At 39.4% G+C, this 15,468-nt stretch overlaps 1 protein-coding gene across 2 annotated transcripts in view; it reads right to left on the bottom strand.

The window, feature by feature from the left end:
* ARHGAP23 (Rho GTPase activating protein 23) overlaps positions 1–15,468 on the bottom strand; it is a 111,358-nt gene that overhangs the window by 81,002 nt on the left and 14,888 nt on the right. For both annotated transcript variants that reach the window (XM_083377326.1, XM_083377327.1), the window contains exons 2-3: positions 11,465–11,489; positions 1,985–2,077 (exon numbers count right to left, since the gene is read on the bottom strand). In XM_083377326.1, coding sequence (XP_083233452.1) covers positions 1,985–2,051 — 67 coding nt within the window. In that variant the 5' untranslated portion in view covers positions 2,052–2,077; positions 11,465–11,489. The remainder of the gene's footprint in view (positions 1–1,984; positions 2,078–11,464; positions 11,490–15,468) is intronic.

The raw sequence follows: 15,468 nt of genomic DNA, 5'->3' as shown, positions 1-15,468 counted from the left end.
ATAAAACATTAAAATATTAATATTACAATGAATATTCACAACGATGGCAAGGAAGGGAGCAAGGTACAAACTATTTTTTTTAAAAAAAAACTTTGAATTTAGATGATCTGCAGTAGGAAAAGTAGCACTTCAAAAACAGCATAACTTGAAAATACAACAGATGCTTTTTTGAATAAAGTAATTGCTTTTTTTTAAATGTGTTACTTTAATTTCTAAGAAGAACAAAAAATAAAAAGTAAAAAAACACAAACCAAACAGAAAATAGAAAAAAGAAGGAAACAACTAAAACATATCACTGATATAGGAAATCATTCCAGCCAATTTTTAAGTACATTGTTAAAACTTGAACAGATGGAATATTGATCAGTTCTTCCATCACATTGATGGAGGCAATTTATAAATAGAAAACAGGTTACATTCAATTCAAATTTGTAAATCTGGAATCACCCTCTTTCTAAAAGAATATGAATGTAAGAGAGACTCAGGATGTAAATCTGCAGTTCCTCACACAATGATAATAAACCTATGGAGAAGATCAGCTATAAATGGTTCCTCTTTTTGCCTAAAGTCTCATTTAAAATGGAAAATGTTTAGGAGCTTTAATTAATATTGAAGACTTATTCTGGAAGAAGCTGGTATCTTCAAACAGAACGTGATAGATGGGTAAGAAAGCTGAGATTCCACCCTATCTCCTGATTTGTATAGAGAAATAAAGAATCATAGGGAGCAATGTTTTTATGCTCCATCAACAAAATTAAAAACAAAAATTAACAAAACCTAGCATACTTTCCAGCCATGGTATTTTTATCTTTTACAGAGATATAATACTCTTAAATTAAATATCCACTGCTTCTTTAATTATTTCCTGGCATCTGAAACATTAATCAGAGGCACTGGAGAAATAGTAAACCCCATTCTTTCTCAGATTTATTTCACAGCTTCTCCTTGAGTTTTAAAGTACCAATACTTTTCTCTCTCAAGCAAAAAGAGAAACTGGCGTAATCCAACTATGTGAACTGGGAATAATAATAATAATAATAATAATAATAATAATAATAATAATAATAATAATAATAATAATAATAATTATTATTATTATTATTTTATTTATATACCGCCCTTCTCCCGAAGGACTCAGAGCGGTGAACAGGGCAAATGTATAAAATACAAAAATACAAAAGTTAAATATATGTATAGTGCATAAATGGATGCATATTCTCTCTGAATTCTCTTGCCTGGCAAGATAATTACATTCACAATAGCATCAGAGTTATGTCCAGGTTTTTGAGGCTACTCCACTATACAGTGAAACCAAGGAAATCGGGAGATACGTGTATATAGCAGTAACATGGAGCAATTTCCATATCTGCTTATGCTCATTTTAGCTTACTAATACGAAGATCCGCAAATGGCCCAGCATGAGAAAACAGGAGGTAAAAAAACCAAATGAGAATTGTTTCTTCAAACTTCTACATAATATCATATTATACAAAATTCTTAAGTGGTTCAATAAGAGGATCCTAGTGCATTAGTTAACTTCCCAAGAGGTAAATGTAGCCATGCACAAGATTTAACTTCCTTCTACTGTCCCAAGTATCTTGGGAACTGCTGATGTGAGGTTAACTAATCCTTAACTCTTACAAAATTGAGATATCCAAGGAAAAGGAACCACCTCATATATTCCACCTCTATATCTGGTTTGGTTTTTACTCTTCAGGAAGAGAAATAGAAAAGTGGGGGTGGGGGGGAATGCTTGAAAATTTTCAATAGCACGAGGAATTTTTCTTTTTGTTTCTGCTTCAGTTTGGGGAAAAAGAAAAGGATGTGATGCAGGAGGTAACAGCTAGGAAGACTGGTTGTTTCAACACAGATCCAACCATCCCCCTGTGCTGTTAGTGAGTTACTGACAGGGAAAAGGTGAAAGGGGTTGATGATGTCATTAGAATATTGACATACAGCTGTAATAAAGATATTTATGTCTTACCTGTCTGGAGACCAGCCTGGTGTGCTGGCCCATCTTCCTTTACATTTTTGACAAAGATGGTGTCCATGGGTTCCAGCCGATTCCGTGGAGGTGCTGTATGTTGATGATTAAATATATATATGTATATATAGTACCAGGAGTTTTGATACCTCTCTTATTTATTTGCATGTTCTATGATAAAGCCATGCAGAATTCTGAGACCTGAATTATTGTTTGGCAGGCTGTCTGTGAGATTAATTGAAATGGGAAGTTTATACAAAACTATTACAACATTCCCTGAAAAATAGTTTTATGGCATTACAAAATCCATGGACAGAAAGAAAAAGAAGACAAATAACAATAAGGTAGATGGATTTAATTGCAGCATCAGTGGAAGACCTGAACAACCATACTGAATGTAGATAATCCTGGAGAAAATCTATTTATATGTTCATTAAGAGGTGATATCAATGTGGTGGCACATTATCATCATCATCATATAATTCAAAAATATGCACAGAAGTCTTCCATGATTACCACAACACTGCCCTGATTTAACTATTCCAACAGTGCTCAGTGCCTACTTCTTAAAGGGAGCATCCAGAAAAGCCAAAATATTTTTATAAAAGACAGAAAAAATGCATTTCTGGTGGCATCAAGTCTGCTCAATTTAAAATTCTGCTTCAAGGCACTGGAATTGCATCCTATCTTTCAAATGGGAAAGTGAACAAAGTCTACCATGGTTAATTAAAACTTAACTGACTTCACACTTATCCTCTTACTGATCTTTTAAATACATACTGAGATTGCCTTTCATCCTTCAGCCCCTGGATCTCCTGTCACTCTTTTAAAAGATTTAACTACAAACTCTCCATCAAATGAATCCTTTCTCAGATTTTCCCAACCTGTATGAACATTGTTGAGAATCCTGGAGCTGTAGTCCACATTAGAAGGTGCCTAAATTAGGGAAGGTTAGATTCATTTTGGAAAAGAAGGCTTATCAATCTAGATATATAATATATATTATAAGATATTATATATTTGGTTCAAAGTCTTCCAAACAAACCACACAATTTTTTTCTTTTTACTCAAATATATGCAATGGAAATTCAACTATAATTTTAACACGGGGAAAGACGTTTGTAATTGCTTTGATTTCCATCTTACGATGGTTTGGGAGGTCCACGGGTTTTGATCTATGAAAAAAATGTATATTGTCAAACACTACCTAACCATTTTCAGTGGATCACTTTTTGGCGACATAAATAAATGCAATCCACAAAAGGAATATTATATGTATAGCGCTACCTCCAAAAGGGCTGCAAAGTCCAGCTTCCTCTGTCCCTTTCTCCCCTATAATTTCGAGTGTTTTGGCTCAAAGTACTGGTTTAGTGTCTCAGGATCTCTTGTTCTGATCATTCGCCCAGTCGCCTTTACTCGCCTGGCTCAGTTCACATCCACAGTATTCCTGGTGTGTCTGGTGCCCCCTCTAGTCACTGGTTCACTCTCTTGCTGCTCTCTCTGTGTTAGTTTAGCTCTTGCTCTCTCTCCCTCCCTCTCTCTGCATTGTTCCCTTTCTCTTTGGATTGACTTCACTCTTGCTCTCTCCCCCCTCCCCATCTGAGCCCTACTGCTTCCCATGCAGCCCCACTAAACAGGGACCAGGCAGTGGGGTGGTGACAGGGTAAGATGATAAATGCTTATCCCCCTCTACCTTCTTTCCTCACCTCCACCTCCTCTGTTTGCTTTTCCATATCTCTGCTGTCTCTTTTCCCTCAGGCTGCTTCTCTCTCTTCTTTGCTCTGTCTAACTCTCTTTCCATATCTCCTTCTTCCCTTCTTTGTTCTTCCCCTCACCATATGTCTCCTCTTTTTATCCCCCTTTTCCCCTGGGCCGCTCCTTCCTCTTTAATTTCCAGCGGGTCTCTGTGAGGTGCCATGAGGTGATTCAGAGCCCCAGGTTGCCCGCGCTATTCAGCAAGATTCTGGAACTCTCTCTGCTGCCCAGCTGATTGAGACCATCGGGGCTGCTCTTTTCCACTGCCCAGCTGATTGTGCCCATACTCCCCCTACCCAAATTTCTTTGATCCCCCAAAGAGTGAGATGCAGTTTACTAACAGCCTATATGTACATTATATGTCTCTTGCTGGTGAGATGATGTTAATCTTACAGCATTTCCTATCAACGGGTCTATGGGTGTGTTGGGGGATGGACCTGGCATGCCTTTCCCCATGGGCTTATTGGGCTGCAATTGTGGTTCTGAAGTCTCCCTGGCAGTGAATGCTGCCTCTTCCATCCTGTAGCCAAAAGAGTCATGTGTCAGTCTCTGCAGGGGATGAATTGCTCTTTTTGGTCTCAATTCTCTAGGCTCAGCCGGGGTGGAAATGACTCTCTCTGGGGGTGTGGCAGGCTTAGGTATCTCTGGGGTGGTCTCTTGTCCTGTGGTTATTGCATGGAATGTTCACTAGCCTGCCTTACTGGTTCCCCAAGGATATCCTCCTGTTCCTGCATGTGGGGCACAAATTCAGGTGCCTGACATGGGTGAGTCCACTTCAAAGAGCTCAAGTAGCAATAACCAGTTCATACAGTTCTCCTCCCGATCCCTCTCTTTCTCCAGCACAGAAGAAGGCAGTGTGTATGGGTCATTGGATACCTCCTCTCTGGGCAGAGTTCCACAGATGGTAATGTATGTGCTAGGGCACACGTACTGCCTCATTCAGAGGTCCGAGATGGTTTAGCTACCACATGCTAGTGGCCCCTTCTGAGCAGATCCTGTACACTATAGCCCAGCCAGTTTCTCGCAGACAATGTAGGATTGGGAGCGCCACCAATCAGCTAATTTATGTTTGCCTGGGATGTCCAGATTCCTCAGTAGCAAGTCCTGGATTCTCACCTTCAAGTCATAGTTCCTTTTGTTCCTGCAGTCTCAGGTCTCTGAGATAGACCGTGCCCTCTTGTATAGTTTTCAGATTCCTCCTGAATTTGTCCACATAATTTCAGTGTGAGGCCAATGATGTCTAGAATAATGAAACTCCAAATGCTAAGTCTACCGGCAGTCAGGCTTCCCTTCCAAACATCAGCCGGTAGGGAGAATATCCAGTAGTATCATTTTCCATACTTTTGAATGTTTGCACCACGTCAGAAATGTTTCCACTCCAGTGCTGCTTCTGCTCTGCAGTCAGTGTTCCTAACATATCAAGGAGAGTATAGTTAAACTTCTCAGGCTGCATATCCCCTTGGGAATGGTAGGCAATGGTGCATGACTTCCAGATGCCCAGCAAGTTGAGCAATTGTTTGATGAGCTGACTCTCAAAGTCTCTGCCTTGATTCACTGGGGCAGCCCATAATGAACAAAATAAATTTCCACCAGAACCTTGGCTACCATGACTGCCCATTGGTCTTTCATTGGGAATGTTTGTGGGTAACAAGTGAAGTGGTCTGTCACCATTAATACATTCCCCTACCCACTGGTATTGGGTTCTAGATACAGAAAGTCAATGAAGACTAGCTCCATGGGTCTTTGGAGCTAGTGACCCATTGGAGCAGCCCTCAAAGATAGAGCCTTTTGCTGAATGCAGCATATATAGGACTTACAGTGGCCCTCAACTTCCACTGTCATACATGGCCAACAGAACTGATCCCTCAATAGTTTGAAGGTTCTTTCTGGCCCTAAATATCCATGGTCATTGTGTAATGCAGTTAGTACTGCATCTCTATGTTTCTTGAGGAGGAACAGCTACCACTTTTCCTCAAGACCATTGGAGGCCCCCCCCCTTTATAAACTATCCTACTCCAAAGCTGGAGCCAGTCCCATTCTTTAAGCAGCAGCCAGGCTGTCTTCAGGGAGTCGGTTAGCAAGACCTGATGACCACTCTGCAGAGCCCTCAAGGTCAGCTCACAGAGTAGATCTTTGCCCTGATCCCTCCTCAAATCCTTCTTAATATCAGCAGCCCCCCTCATCTGCCTGGGATTGCAGTATAACTGTTCTGTCCCAGCCTATGCGAGTCCTTGTTAACTTACAAGGACAAACCCCTCTTTTAACAAGTAGGCTGGAAATGCAGGAAAAACAAAGCCCTTTTATTAGTATTTACAGACCAGCAAAATGTCCCAAAAGCAAAGGCAAACAAAGCACGATTCAAACGGAGAATTGTTCAAAGGCAAACGGAATATGATTCAAATGGAGAATTGTCCAAAGGCAAAGAGAACATGATTCAAACAGAGAATTGTTCACAGACAAGGCAGACAGAACATGATTCCATGAAACTTGAGTCCTTTGCAAACGGTTGCCTTCAGCAACCAGCACCGCCCACACCTTCCCTTTTTGTTATGCAGCCCCATGGCCTGGCTTCTCAATGCCTTCTCCTCCTCCCTTGGAGCTGCCCCATTGCTTCTCTCTGTCCTACTCTTGTCACCTGTCGGCGTTTGCAAGCATCTATGATGTCTTCCAGCTATGAGTCCTCAGAGTCTGACTCAGTTTCCCAGCACAGCTGGGTCTCAGCCTGTGTACGACTGGAGGGGCCAAGCTCTTCATCAGATAGTAAGTCCTGGAGCTCATCAGAGCCTTCCTCCGACTCTGATGGCTTTCCAGGCCCCTCCTCCTCTGATTCCCCAGACTCAACTGCTGGGTCCACTGGCTGGCACAGAATCACAACAATAACTTGGGGACACTTGCAGTTGTGACCCCAATGGCCTCTGCTGCCATTGCTCCTCTAACCTCTATCAGATTCATGTCTCTTGCTGTCCACTCCATATGTTGCTGAAAGGTCACTGGGACCCCTGATAATCCTTGAGACATCCGATTAAACTCATAGAACCCGAAAGGGCAGATGAAAGCAGTTTTGTCTCTATCATACATAGGGATTTGATGGTAGCCACTTATCTGATCAAGCACACTAAACACTTGCCCCCGATAAGCAATGTAGGGCATCTTCAATCCAAAGGGTAGGGTACTGATCTGAAACGGTCCTTCAATTGAGGGTTCGGTAATCTGTGCACATTCTCAGGGACCCATTTTTCTTCTGGACTACCACTATGGGGGAGATTCTCAGATGATCTCGGTCCTCTTCAGCTCTCCTAGGTGCTCTGTGAGGCCATCTACATCGACATCACTTGAAGAAATCTGCCAAGACCTCTTTCAGAATGGCTTATCTTCTTGTAGACAGATTCAATGTTGAGTGCTCCTAGTGCACCCCACATCAAATTCATCCTTCAAGAACAGGTGTCACCACTTCCAAAGTTGGTCTCTAGCCCTCTCCAGCCATTCTGGGGCAAGCTGTGCATTCTTGGGTAGAATCGATCTGTTCAAATCTCACTTTCAGCCCCTTCTGCTATCTCAGGCAGTACAATGGGGGTGGCCAGGCTCATCTGTCCCAACAACATCCGGTCCTTCAACCTCACAGGAAAGTTGCTAAGATCCACCTTCTATCCTGACACAAGACCATCATGGAGATCACCTCTGAAATTGCCTCCAATCTAATATTCTGTCTTCTAGGGTCACATTCAAGGACAAGGTACAGCTCAGACTGCTCCCAGTCCAATCTGACAGATGAGTGCAGACATGCCACCTCTCCTGGTTGTAGTACTATCCTCACATAGTCCATTTTCTACAGCTGTCCCACACTTTCCACATGAGCCTGTTGCTCTCACACCAAGTGTAGGAATACAGTCTGCAGTGTGGGGTAAATCACCTGTCTGCTTGGACAATCAGAGTGAGCAAGTGTCTGACTAAGTTAAGTGTTTATCACTACCATCAGAGAACCCTGGCTAGCTCCTGGAGGGCGGGTACAGACAATATTCAGAGTGTTAAAGATTTAAAGTATCCAACAACTGGGAGGCCAAATGTTAGCTAGATAGATAGATACCCGTCATAAAGGAATCTCTCAGTTCCAATGCCCCAAATCTCCAAATCGCCAAACTTTTGCATGGGCATATGCTTTAGACGCCTATCATAGATATCCCAGTACAGTAAACATCACTTATGGACCCAAGTCCAAGAGGCCCCTTGTGTAAGTGCCCTCCACTTGTACCAGCACCATTGGGGAAGCTGTTTGGGGAGCTTGGTGGTGAGGGACACAGCATCTGGTCTGAAAGCCCATGCTTAGTTGCTCCTGTGCTGCTGGACCCTTGTTGCTTTCTCCTTAGCAGGCCCTTTTGTATGTGAGCTCCTCACTAAAGGAGGTACTCTCATCCCTCCTGTCACTGAGGTGGTTTTTGGTGAAATTCCATTCATGAAGGGAGATGCCCAAGGCTGTACTTGGCTACCCCTTTGGCTGGAGCTAACTAGCATAGCCAGACACCTAGTTGGCTCTCTCATTAAGGCCCTCTGTGGTTTCCTGACTAGGTCAGGTTTTGTGGTTTGGGTGGCTTTGGGCAAATACTCTGTAGTGACCTGTGCCCCCACAGTTGTAGCAGATCACCTGCCTCACTGGCTTCTCAGCTGGAGTAAAAGAGCTGCAAAATTCCATCTCCCTTTGTCCCTTTCTCCTTGGGGTCTTTCAACACAAAGTCACTGATCTAGTATTTCAGGATCTCTTGTTCTGATCATTTGCCCACTCACCTCTACTTGCCCAGCTCAGTTCACCTCCACAGTCCTCCCGGTGTGTCTGGTGTCCCCTCTAGTCACTGGTTCACTCTCTCACTGCTCTCTCTCTAGGTTAGCTTCATTCTCTCCCTCTCTCTGGGTCAGCATTGCCCCTTTTCTCTCTCTTTGGACTGATTTCACTCTTACTCTCTCCCCCCCCATTTGGCCCCTACTGCCTCCCTTGCAGCCCCACTAAACAGGAACTCGGCAGCGCGGTGGTGACAGGGTAAGCTGATAAATGGTTATCCCCTCTCCCTTCTCTCCTCATCTCTTCCTCCTCCATTTGCTTTTCACCATCTCAGCTGACTCTTTCCCCTCACTGCTTCTCTCTCTTCTTCACTGTCTCACTCTCTCTCCATCTCTCCTTCACTTCTTGTTCTTCCCCATGTCACACATCTCCTTCCCTTTTTATCCCCCCTTTCCTCTGGGCTGCCCCTTCCCCCTAACTTCCAGCAGGTCTCTGTGAGGTGCCATGTGGCAATTGGGAGCCCCGAGTCACCCACGCAACTCAGCAGGAGCTCCGGGACTCCCTCCACTGCCCAGCTGATTACACCCATCAAAGTTGCTCTCCTCTGCCACCCAGCTGATTGCACCAGTTGGCATTGCTCTCCCTGATACCCCTGATACATGGTAATCGGACATCAAGTTTTATAGTTTCCTTAATTCTACACCACAAAGACAAACAAACAAGGGGCCCCAGTGGAGGGTGGTAAGGATTTTTTTTGCCAAAAATGTGTTTCTTGCTCCAGATTGAGATCCTCTGTCTATACATAGTCCTGCTTTCTTGTGGCCCTTGAAGGTTACTGCAGAAGACTAATGTTGTATCCTTCCAGATAAAAATATACCTTTCACTGCGTTGGACCATTTATAAGAATGATGGTCTTTGTTTGCATATCAAGAATATGATTTGTGACATTAAAGTGGTTTTGCAAATTGAAAGAGCTTAATGCATGATTTAACTGATCTTGACTAGGCTCAGAAGCAAAGCAGGGTTGAGCCTGCATAATATGTGGATGGAAGTTATAGGGAATTTTAGGTAAGCTAGACTGGGAAATCAAAAACATCCCTGAGGCAGCAATGGCAAAGCACTTCTGTAGTATTGCCGATAAAATTATGCAGATGCATCCATGAGATCACCAGAGGTCAAGCCTGACTCATAAGAGATTTTATGTTTTTATTCATTCAAGCACAAAAGAGTGTGATGTAAATCAATCCTAACTTGTCTTCAGCAGGAAGGAGAAAAGGAGGGAAAACAAACAGAACAAAAATTAATTAGAATGCATGGGTAAATTAAAACATCCAATGGATTGCATTAAAGAATAATGTGGAAATAGGGTAAGCATAGGGAAAGAAGGAGAACTAATGAGAAGGAAATAATCCTTAAAAGAAGGCAAGTGTCAGTAGACCCACCCATACAGAATCTTGCCAGTGATGCTTGCTTTTCCTGTGCTGACGGGAAAGATAAGACGCAGGGAACAACCAATAAGAGTCTGCAGTGGTTGTTGTATGGACTGAGCACCAGCCCAACTCTATTGCCAAAACTCCGCAATAAAATGTTTAAATTGACTTCAGGAACAGAAGTAGCATAAGAAAAGCAGCAGTCTGGAAAAATATTATTATAAGTTAAATTATAAAATACCGATTTGGGGAATTCCTGGACACGCGATAGAGGGCGTATTTATGGGAGTGAGTATGGATATGGTTTCTTTTAAGGAACTACTTAGATTGCGAGGGAATGATTGGCAACTTAAATCATAAGACAAGAAAATATAAGTTACTCTTGGTTTCAATATACCCAATTGAAAGCTAGGTGGAAGTCAGATCAAAAGGTTGGCATCACAATTACAGATCAAAATTTAGTAAAACAAATTAGAGATTTAAATTGTGCACATATAAAGAGGATATATAATGCTTTAATTGAATTGGATTCGGAAACGGAACTGGTTAAAGACTGTATGATAAAGTGGGCACAAAATATTCAGGAACCAATTTCGTTGGACACCTGGGAGATAATTTGGGTCAGAAATGTTAAATTTACTCAGGCTCAAAACTTAAGAGAAAATTTTTATAAAATGTTTTATAGATGGCATCTGGATCCCAAGAAGTTGTCCAACATGTATCCTAATTTACAGTCTAAATGTTGGAGATGTGGTAGTTTAGAAGCTACCTATTTTCACATGTGGTGGACTTGTAGAAATATAAACGCTTTTTGGATCAAAATTTGGTGGAACATTCAAAAGATTTTTAAGAGAAAATAAAGTTTTCTCCGCAATTGTTTTTATTGGGTATTGTTGTAGATTGTGATGTTAAAGAAACTAACTTGATGTTGAACATGATAACAGCAGCACGGTTACTGGTGGGACAATATTGGAAGAAGGATAGTTTGCCTACTATAGAAGAATGGGTGTTTAAAGTTTCGAATCTTGCAGAAATGTCTAAGATTTCTGCTTATTTGAAAGATTATTCACAGGAAAGATATATTTCAGTTTGGAGGAGATGGATAAATTATATTCAGAACAAATATGGGACTAAAAAGTTCCATTTAGCTTATGAGTAGATTTTAGTGGGATATTGTTATTGGTACTTTGTTTGTAGTTATGTTAAAGGGGAGTTAAAGCACATTATGAATTTGGTTAATTGTATATCATGCATAATTTTTATTTAGAATATGATTATTGTAACTATAATCCTGTATTTAGCTCTGGGAAGTGGGGGGGGAAGTGGGGGGGTTTGGGGTGGGAGGGATTTGGGGATATATTGTAAAATTTTGTTTTTGTAAAACTCTTTAATAAAAAAAAGAAAAGCAGCAGGTTAAACTAAATTGTCCTAGGTGTACACTTTCTCCCTCAATACCTCGATGGACATTAAAGATTCTGCTTAGCACATGTCCTAATGAATGATCAAAGAAATACAGCAACATACCTGTTCTGTTTCCATTTTCTTCTTCCTAGAAAACAGAAAAAAAAGATGTTAAAACACAAATGATCAAGGGAAGAGTCCTTTATTATTTTACTTTTTTTTTGTAAAATTCCTCTCCTGAAGTTTCCTTCCCTCTCCAAAATATTTAACCTTACACTGGACAGAAGAGTGGATGAAATTGTTTGAGTAACTAATCCTAAAAGAAAAACAACTAGTAATGGAAAGTTAAGACTACTAACTATTGGTTTTTCTTTTTAGAAAAATCACAAAATTCCATGCACTAGTAAATTATGTTGCTTGGGCCTTAGAGGTGCTGATAAAAAGATTTGCCTCCTATTTTTTAGCTAATATTTGATAAGATTTATAATACATTCCAACTGTATGTGCATCTAACAGCCATTTCTCATAGATCAAAAAGTCATAAATGACACACCGGATTGAAATTATTATCCATAATTACTGATGTTGCAACGGAAATACTTGTTACTATTTACAATCAATATTAATATAATAAAACATTTCTATATAAAATATAAAACTTAATTCTTTTTTTAAAATCGAGAGTAGTGAAGATCTGAACAATTGTCTTCTGCCATTTTGGTCATAAGATGGACACAACTGCCCGAACTCAAGACAAAAAACTGGGGACAAACATAAGAACTTCAAGTTTTATTGTTAATATGTTCAGGTGATGGAGCTATTACAGGATGGTTGGCAGACGTGTGTGTGTGTGTGTGTGTGTGTGTGTGTGTGTGTGTATTTTGCAAACTAATAAACTGATTTTTTTCTCAACTGAAGCCAATATGCAAGAGTAAATTCCTTCTTTCTAAATAGAATGGCACCTCATAATATGTCTAAGTACCACTTCCAGGCAAAGGATTATAGTTCCAATTTATTTATTTGTTTGATTGATTGTTCAATTTCTATGGCTGCCCACCTCAGTCTATGACTCTAGGTGGCTCACAATTCAAAAAATATTTATAAACATTTTTTAAAAATAAAAATAGTAAAACCAATAAAAATACTAAAACATATATATATATATATATATATATATATATATATATATATATATATATATATATGTGTGTGTGTGTGTGTGTGTGTGTGTGTGTGTGTGTGTGTGTATGTATATGTATATGTATATGTTAAATGTTTGTTAAGTATTTAGATTACCTTGCTAGGCCCCAAACATGGGACAAATCTTATTTCCTGTTTCAGCCTAACCCAAGGCCATCCACAGGCAGTGGTCACAGTAGTGACAGCTCATATTTGTGTATACACACACACACACACACACACACACACACACACACACACACACAAGATATTTAGCCATTTAGCAATATAGCCAAGAAGGGGGCCCTTAACACATTCAGCCCCAGGCTCAAGAATATATCCAGGTTTTAGGACCTTACAGAAAGCTAACAGGGATGGAGCCATTCTAATACTCATGCTGGTATACAGTTCTAATGTATGCATTACTGACAGCAAATAATTGTTTATTGTATATGCCATTTTCACTTATATAAATATTTTTGTTAATATATGTAATACACATCCCATTTTTTAAAAAAATAAATATTTTGATTTAAGAACAGTGCAAAATTTACAGAATGTAGTTAGTAGTAAAGATACCTATTTAGTTTTGAACTGCTATAATACAAATGTCATTAATATTATTGTGGAAACAAGGGAACCTGAGATACTGTGGAAGCTTAACACCATGCATGTCATCAGCACTGCTCACAGGCAAAAGAGGAACTTTCAAATGCTGCCTTATGTTGTCTCGCTTCTGCACCTGTTGTACTCCAGTAAGTTTACCAGGTGATGGGGTCCTTTTATTAGAACTGAGCAGCCACGAGTTCATACTGGCCAGCCTATTACATTCCAAAACTAAATCTTATGTTCAGAAAGAATTGAAAAGATAGCCTGTGCTGTTAACAAAGTGTCTACATTCTACTGGGCTTAATCTAGTCTAGTCATGCTGAAAGCAAATTAAACTTAACTGAAAGCCAATTGATTTAGATGAATCTCCTGTATATATAATTAGTTTGATTGCAATCTGATGGAACTGACATACCATATTAACATTTTTTTCAGTCATACTGCATTTTTAATTTCATTTTAGCCTCTGAAATCAGTTGAATAATAATACATCCTCCCTTAATAACTTTTAGTATTACCTGTGTTTGGCTAATATAAAATGAAGAATCCACATAATTTTGTTCTTAACTTATGAACACAATTGGGACTAGAATTTCCATTGCTAAGCAAGATAACTGTTAAGTGAATCATGCCCAATTTTATCTTTTGGCAACACTTATTAAATAAATCACTGCAGTTTTTAAGTGAATCACATGGTAATAAAGCAAGTCTAACTTTCTCTATTGACTTTGCTTGTCAGAACCCAGCTGGAAAGGTCATAAATGTCAATCACATGACCCAGGAATGCTGCAAACATCATAAATAAATACATGCTGGCTGCCAAGTGCCCAAATTTTGGACAAGTGACTTTTGGGATGATGGGATGGTTATAAGTGTGAGGATTTGTTATAAGTCACTTTTTGCAATGCTGTTGTAACTTCAAACTGTCACGATATGAATGATTGTAAGTCAAGGCAATTCTTGAAGTATTGCTGTGAAATTGTTATTTTTCTTTTTTAAACTGAGGATAATGGGTCCCATTCACACTTCTATGTGCAACAACATACATTTTTTGAAACTGCATAATTTCTTTATCATTAACTTAGCTATGTAAAAAGATAGTGACTAATGTTCAATCACTGAAACATTTATTTATAGATTTTATGGAAAGATTATTTTAAATGTGACCACCCATCAATTTATATAATTAATAAAGCATTCATTGGCTTCCGTGATGCGTACTGTTGACATGAACAGGTATGCAGTTATAACTAAAAACAAAATTTAGAATCATTACTATGTATGTAATTTATAAGATCCGTATCACCATTTGAAGCTATCATATAAGTCAATTATCTACATACTGAATCCTCATATTACTTTATCTCAAAGCTTCTGTAAATGAAATATTTTCGATCTACTACAGAATTATAGCCTCTCTGCTATCATATGTTCTTTTCAAAAGCTGATTTAATTTGTCTGACAGCCCAAGATATTCAAGCAATAATGGTTACAATCCAGCCAAAGATGAGCACTTTTAAGGCATATGTTGGCTTATGTTTTCTCATTTAAACAGAATAGTTCTCATTGTCTTGTACCTTCGTTCTTTTTCCCACATTTGAGCCATAACTAACTTAGAATGATTCCTTAATTAATAATTACTTGATCAATTATATTTGTTGTTTCTCATAAATAAAATCCCATTTTCAGCTTCTGTATTGCAATCTTCTATCCTATATGCAAACGTTGGCCAACTTTGCTTTTAAGTTATCAAATAGGGTAACTATAAAATAAATATAATTCAAATCAGGCTTAAAATAGAATAGCTAACCACAGCAAACAGATATCATATCCAGAAAAACTCAACATCATCCTGTAAAGGGAAAAATCTGTTCCCCAAACTTATTTCAGTTTCCCTCCTACCACCCAAATCGCAGAAAAACAATGTGTATGTATAGTGTGTACAATTAAAGCCAAGGACAAGAGGAAGAAAGGAAGGAAAATATAAAAGCTACCCACCCATCACAGTTAGTGCTTTTGGAGAGAAGAGTTCAGAGTACAATGGTTTTCTTAGTACAATGCTGGATAAGAATGACAAGGAAGCAAATCTCTTTTCTGTACTATGAACAGTTAAAAAAATAACTGTTCCAGCTGTTACACAAAAATGTTTCTATAAAGGTTTGAATTTCCCATTAAGTATCACTGTTATTACAAAAGAAAACTATTAATCCACATCCTGTTCCTCAATATTTAAGTCAAAAGGACATTGGCCAGGTGGATTAAACCTCCCTGGGATATATTGCCAACTCTGTTATTGCAGCAATAGTACTGTGCAAATCACCTAGTGTTATGATATTTTT

This window comes from Vipera ursinii, assembly GCF_947247035.1.
Source record: "Vipera ursinii genome assembly, chromosome: Z".
NCBI lineage: Eukaryota > Metazoa > Chordata > Lepidosauria > Squamata > Viperidae > Vipera > Vipera ursinii.
The sequence above is the reverse complement of the archived record's forward strand: the minus strand, read 5'-3'. Positions and strand labels throughout refer to the sequence as shown.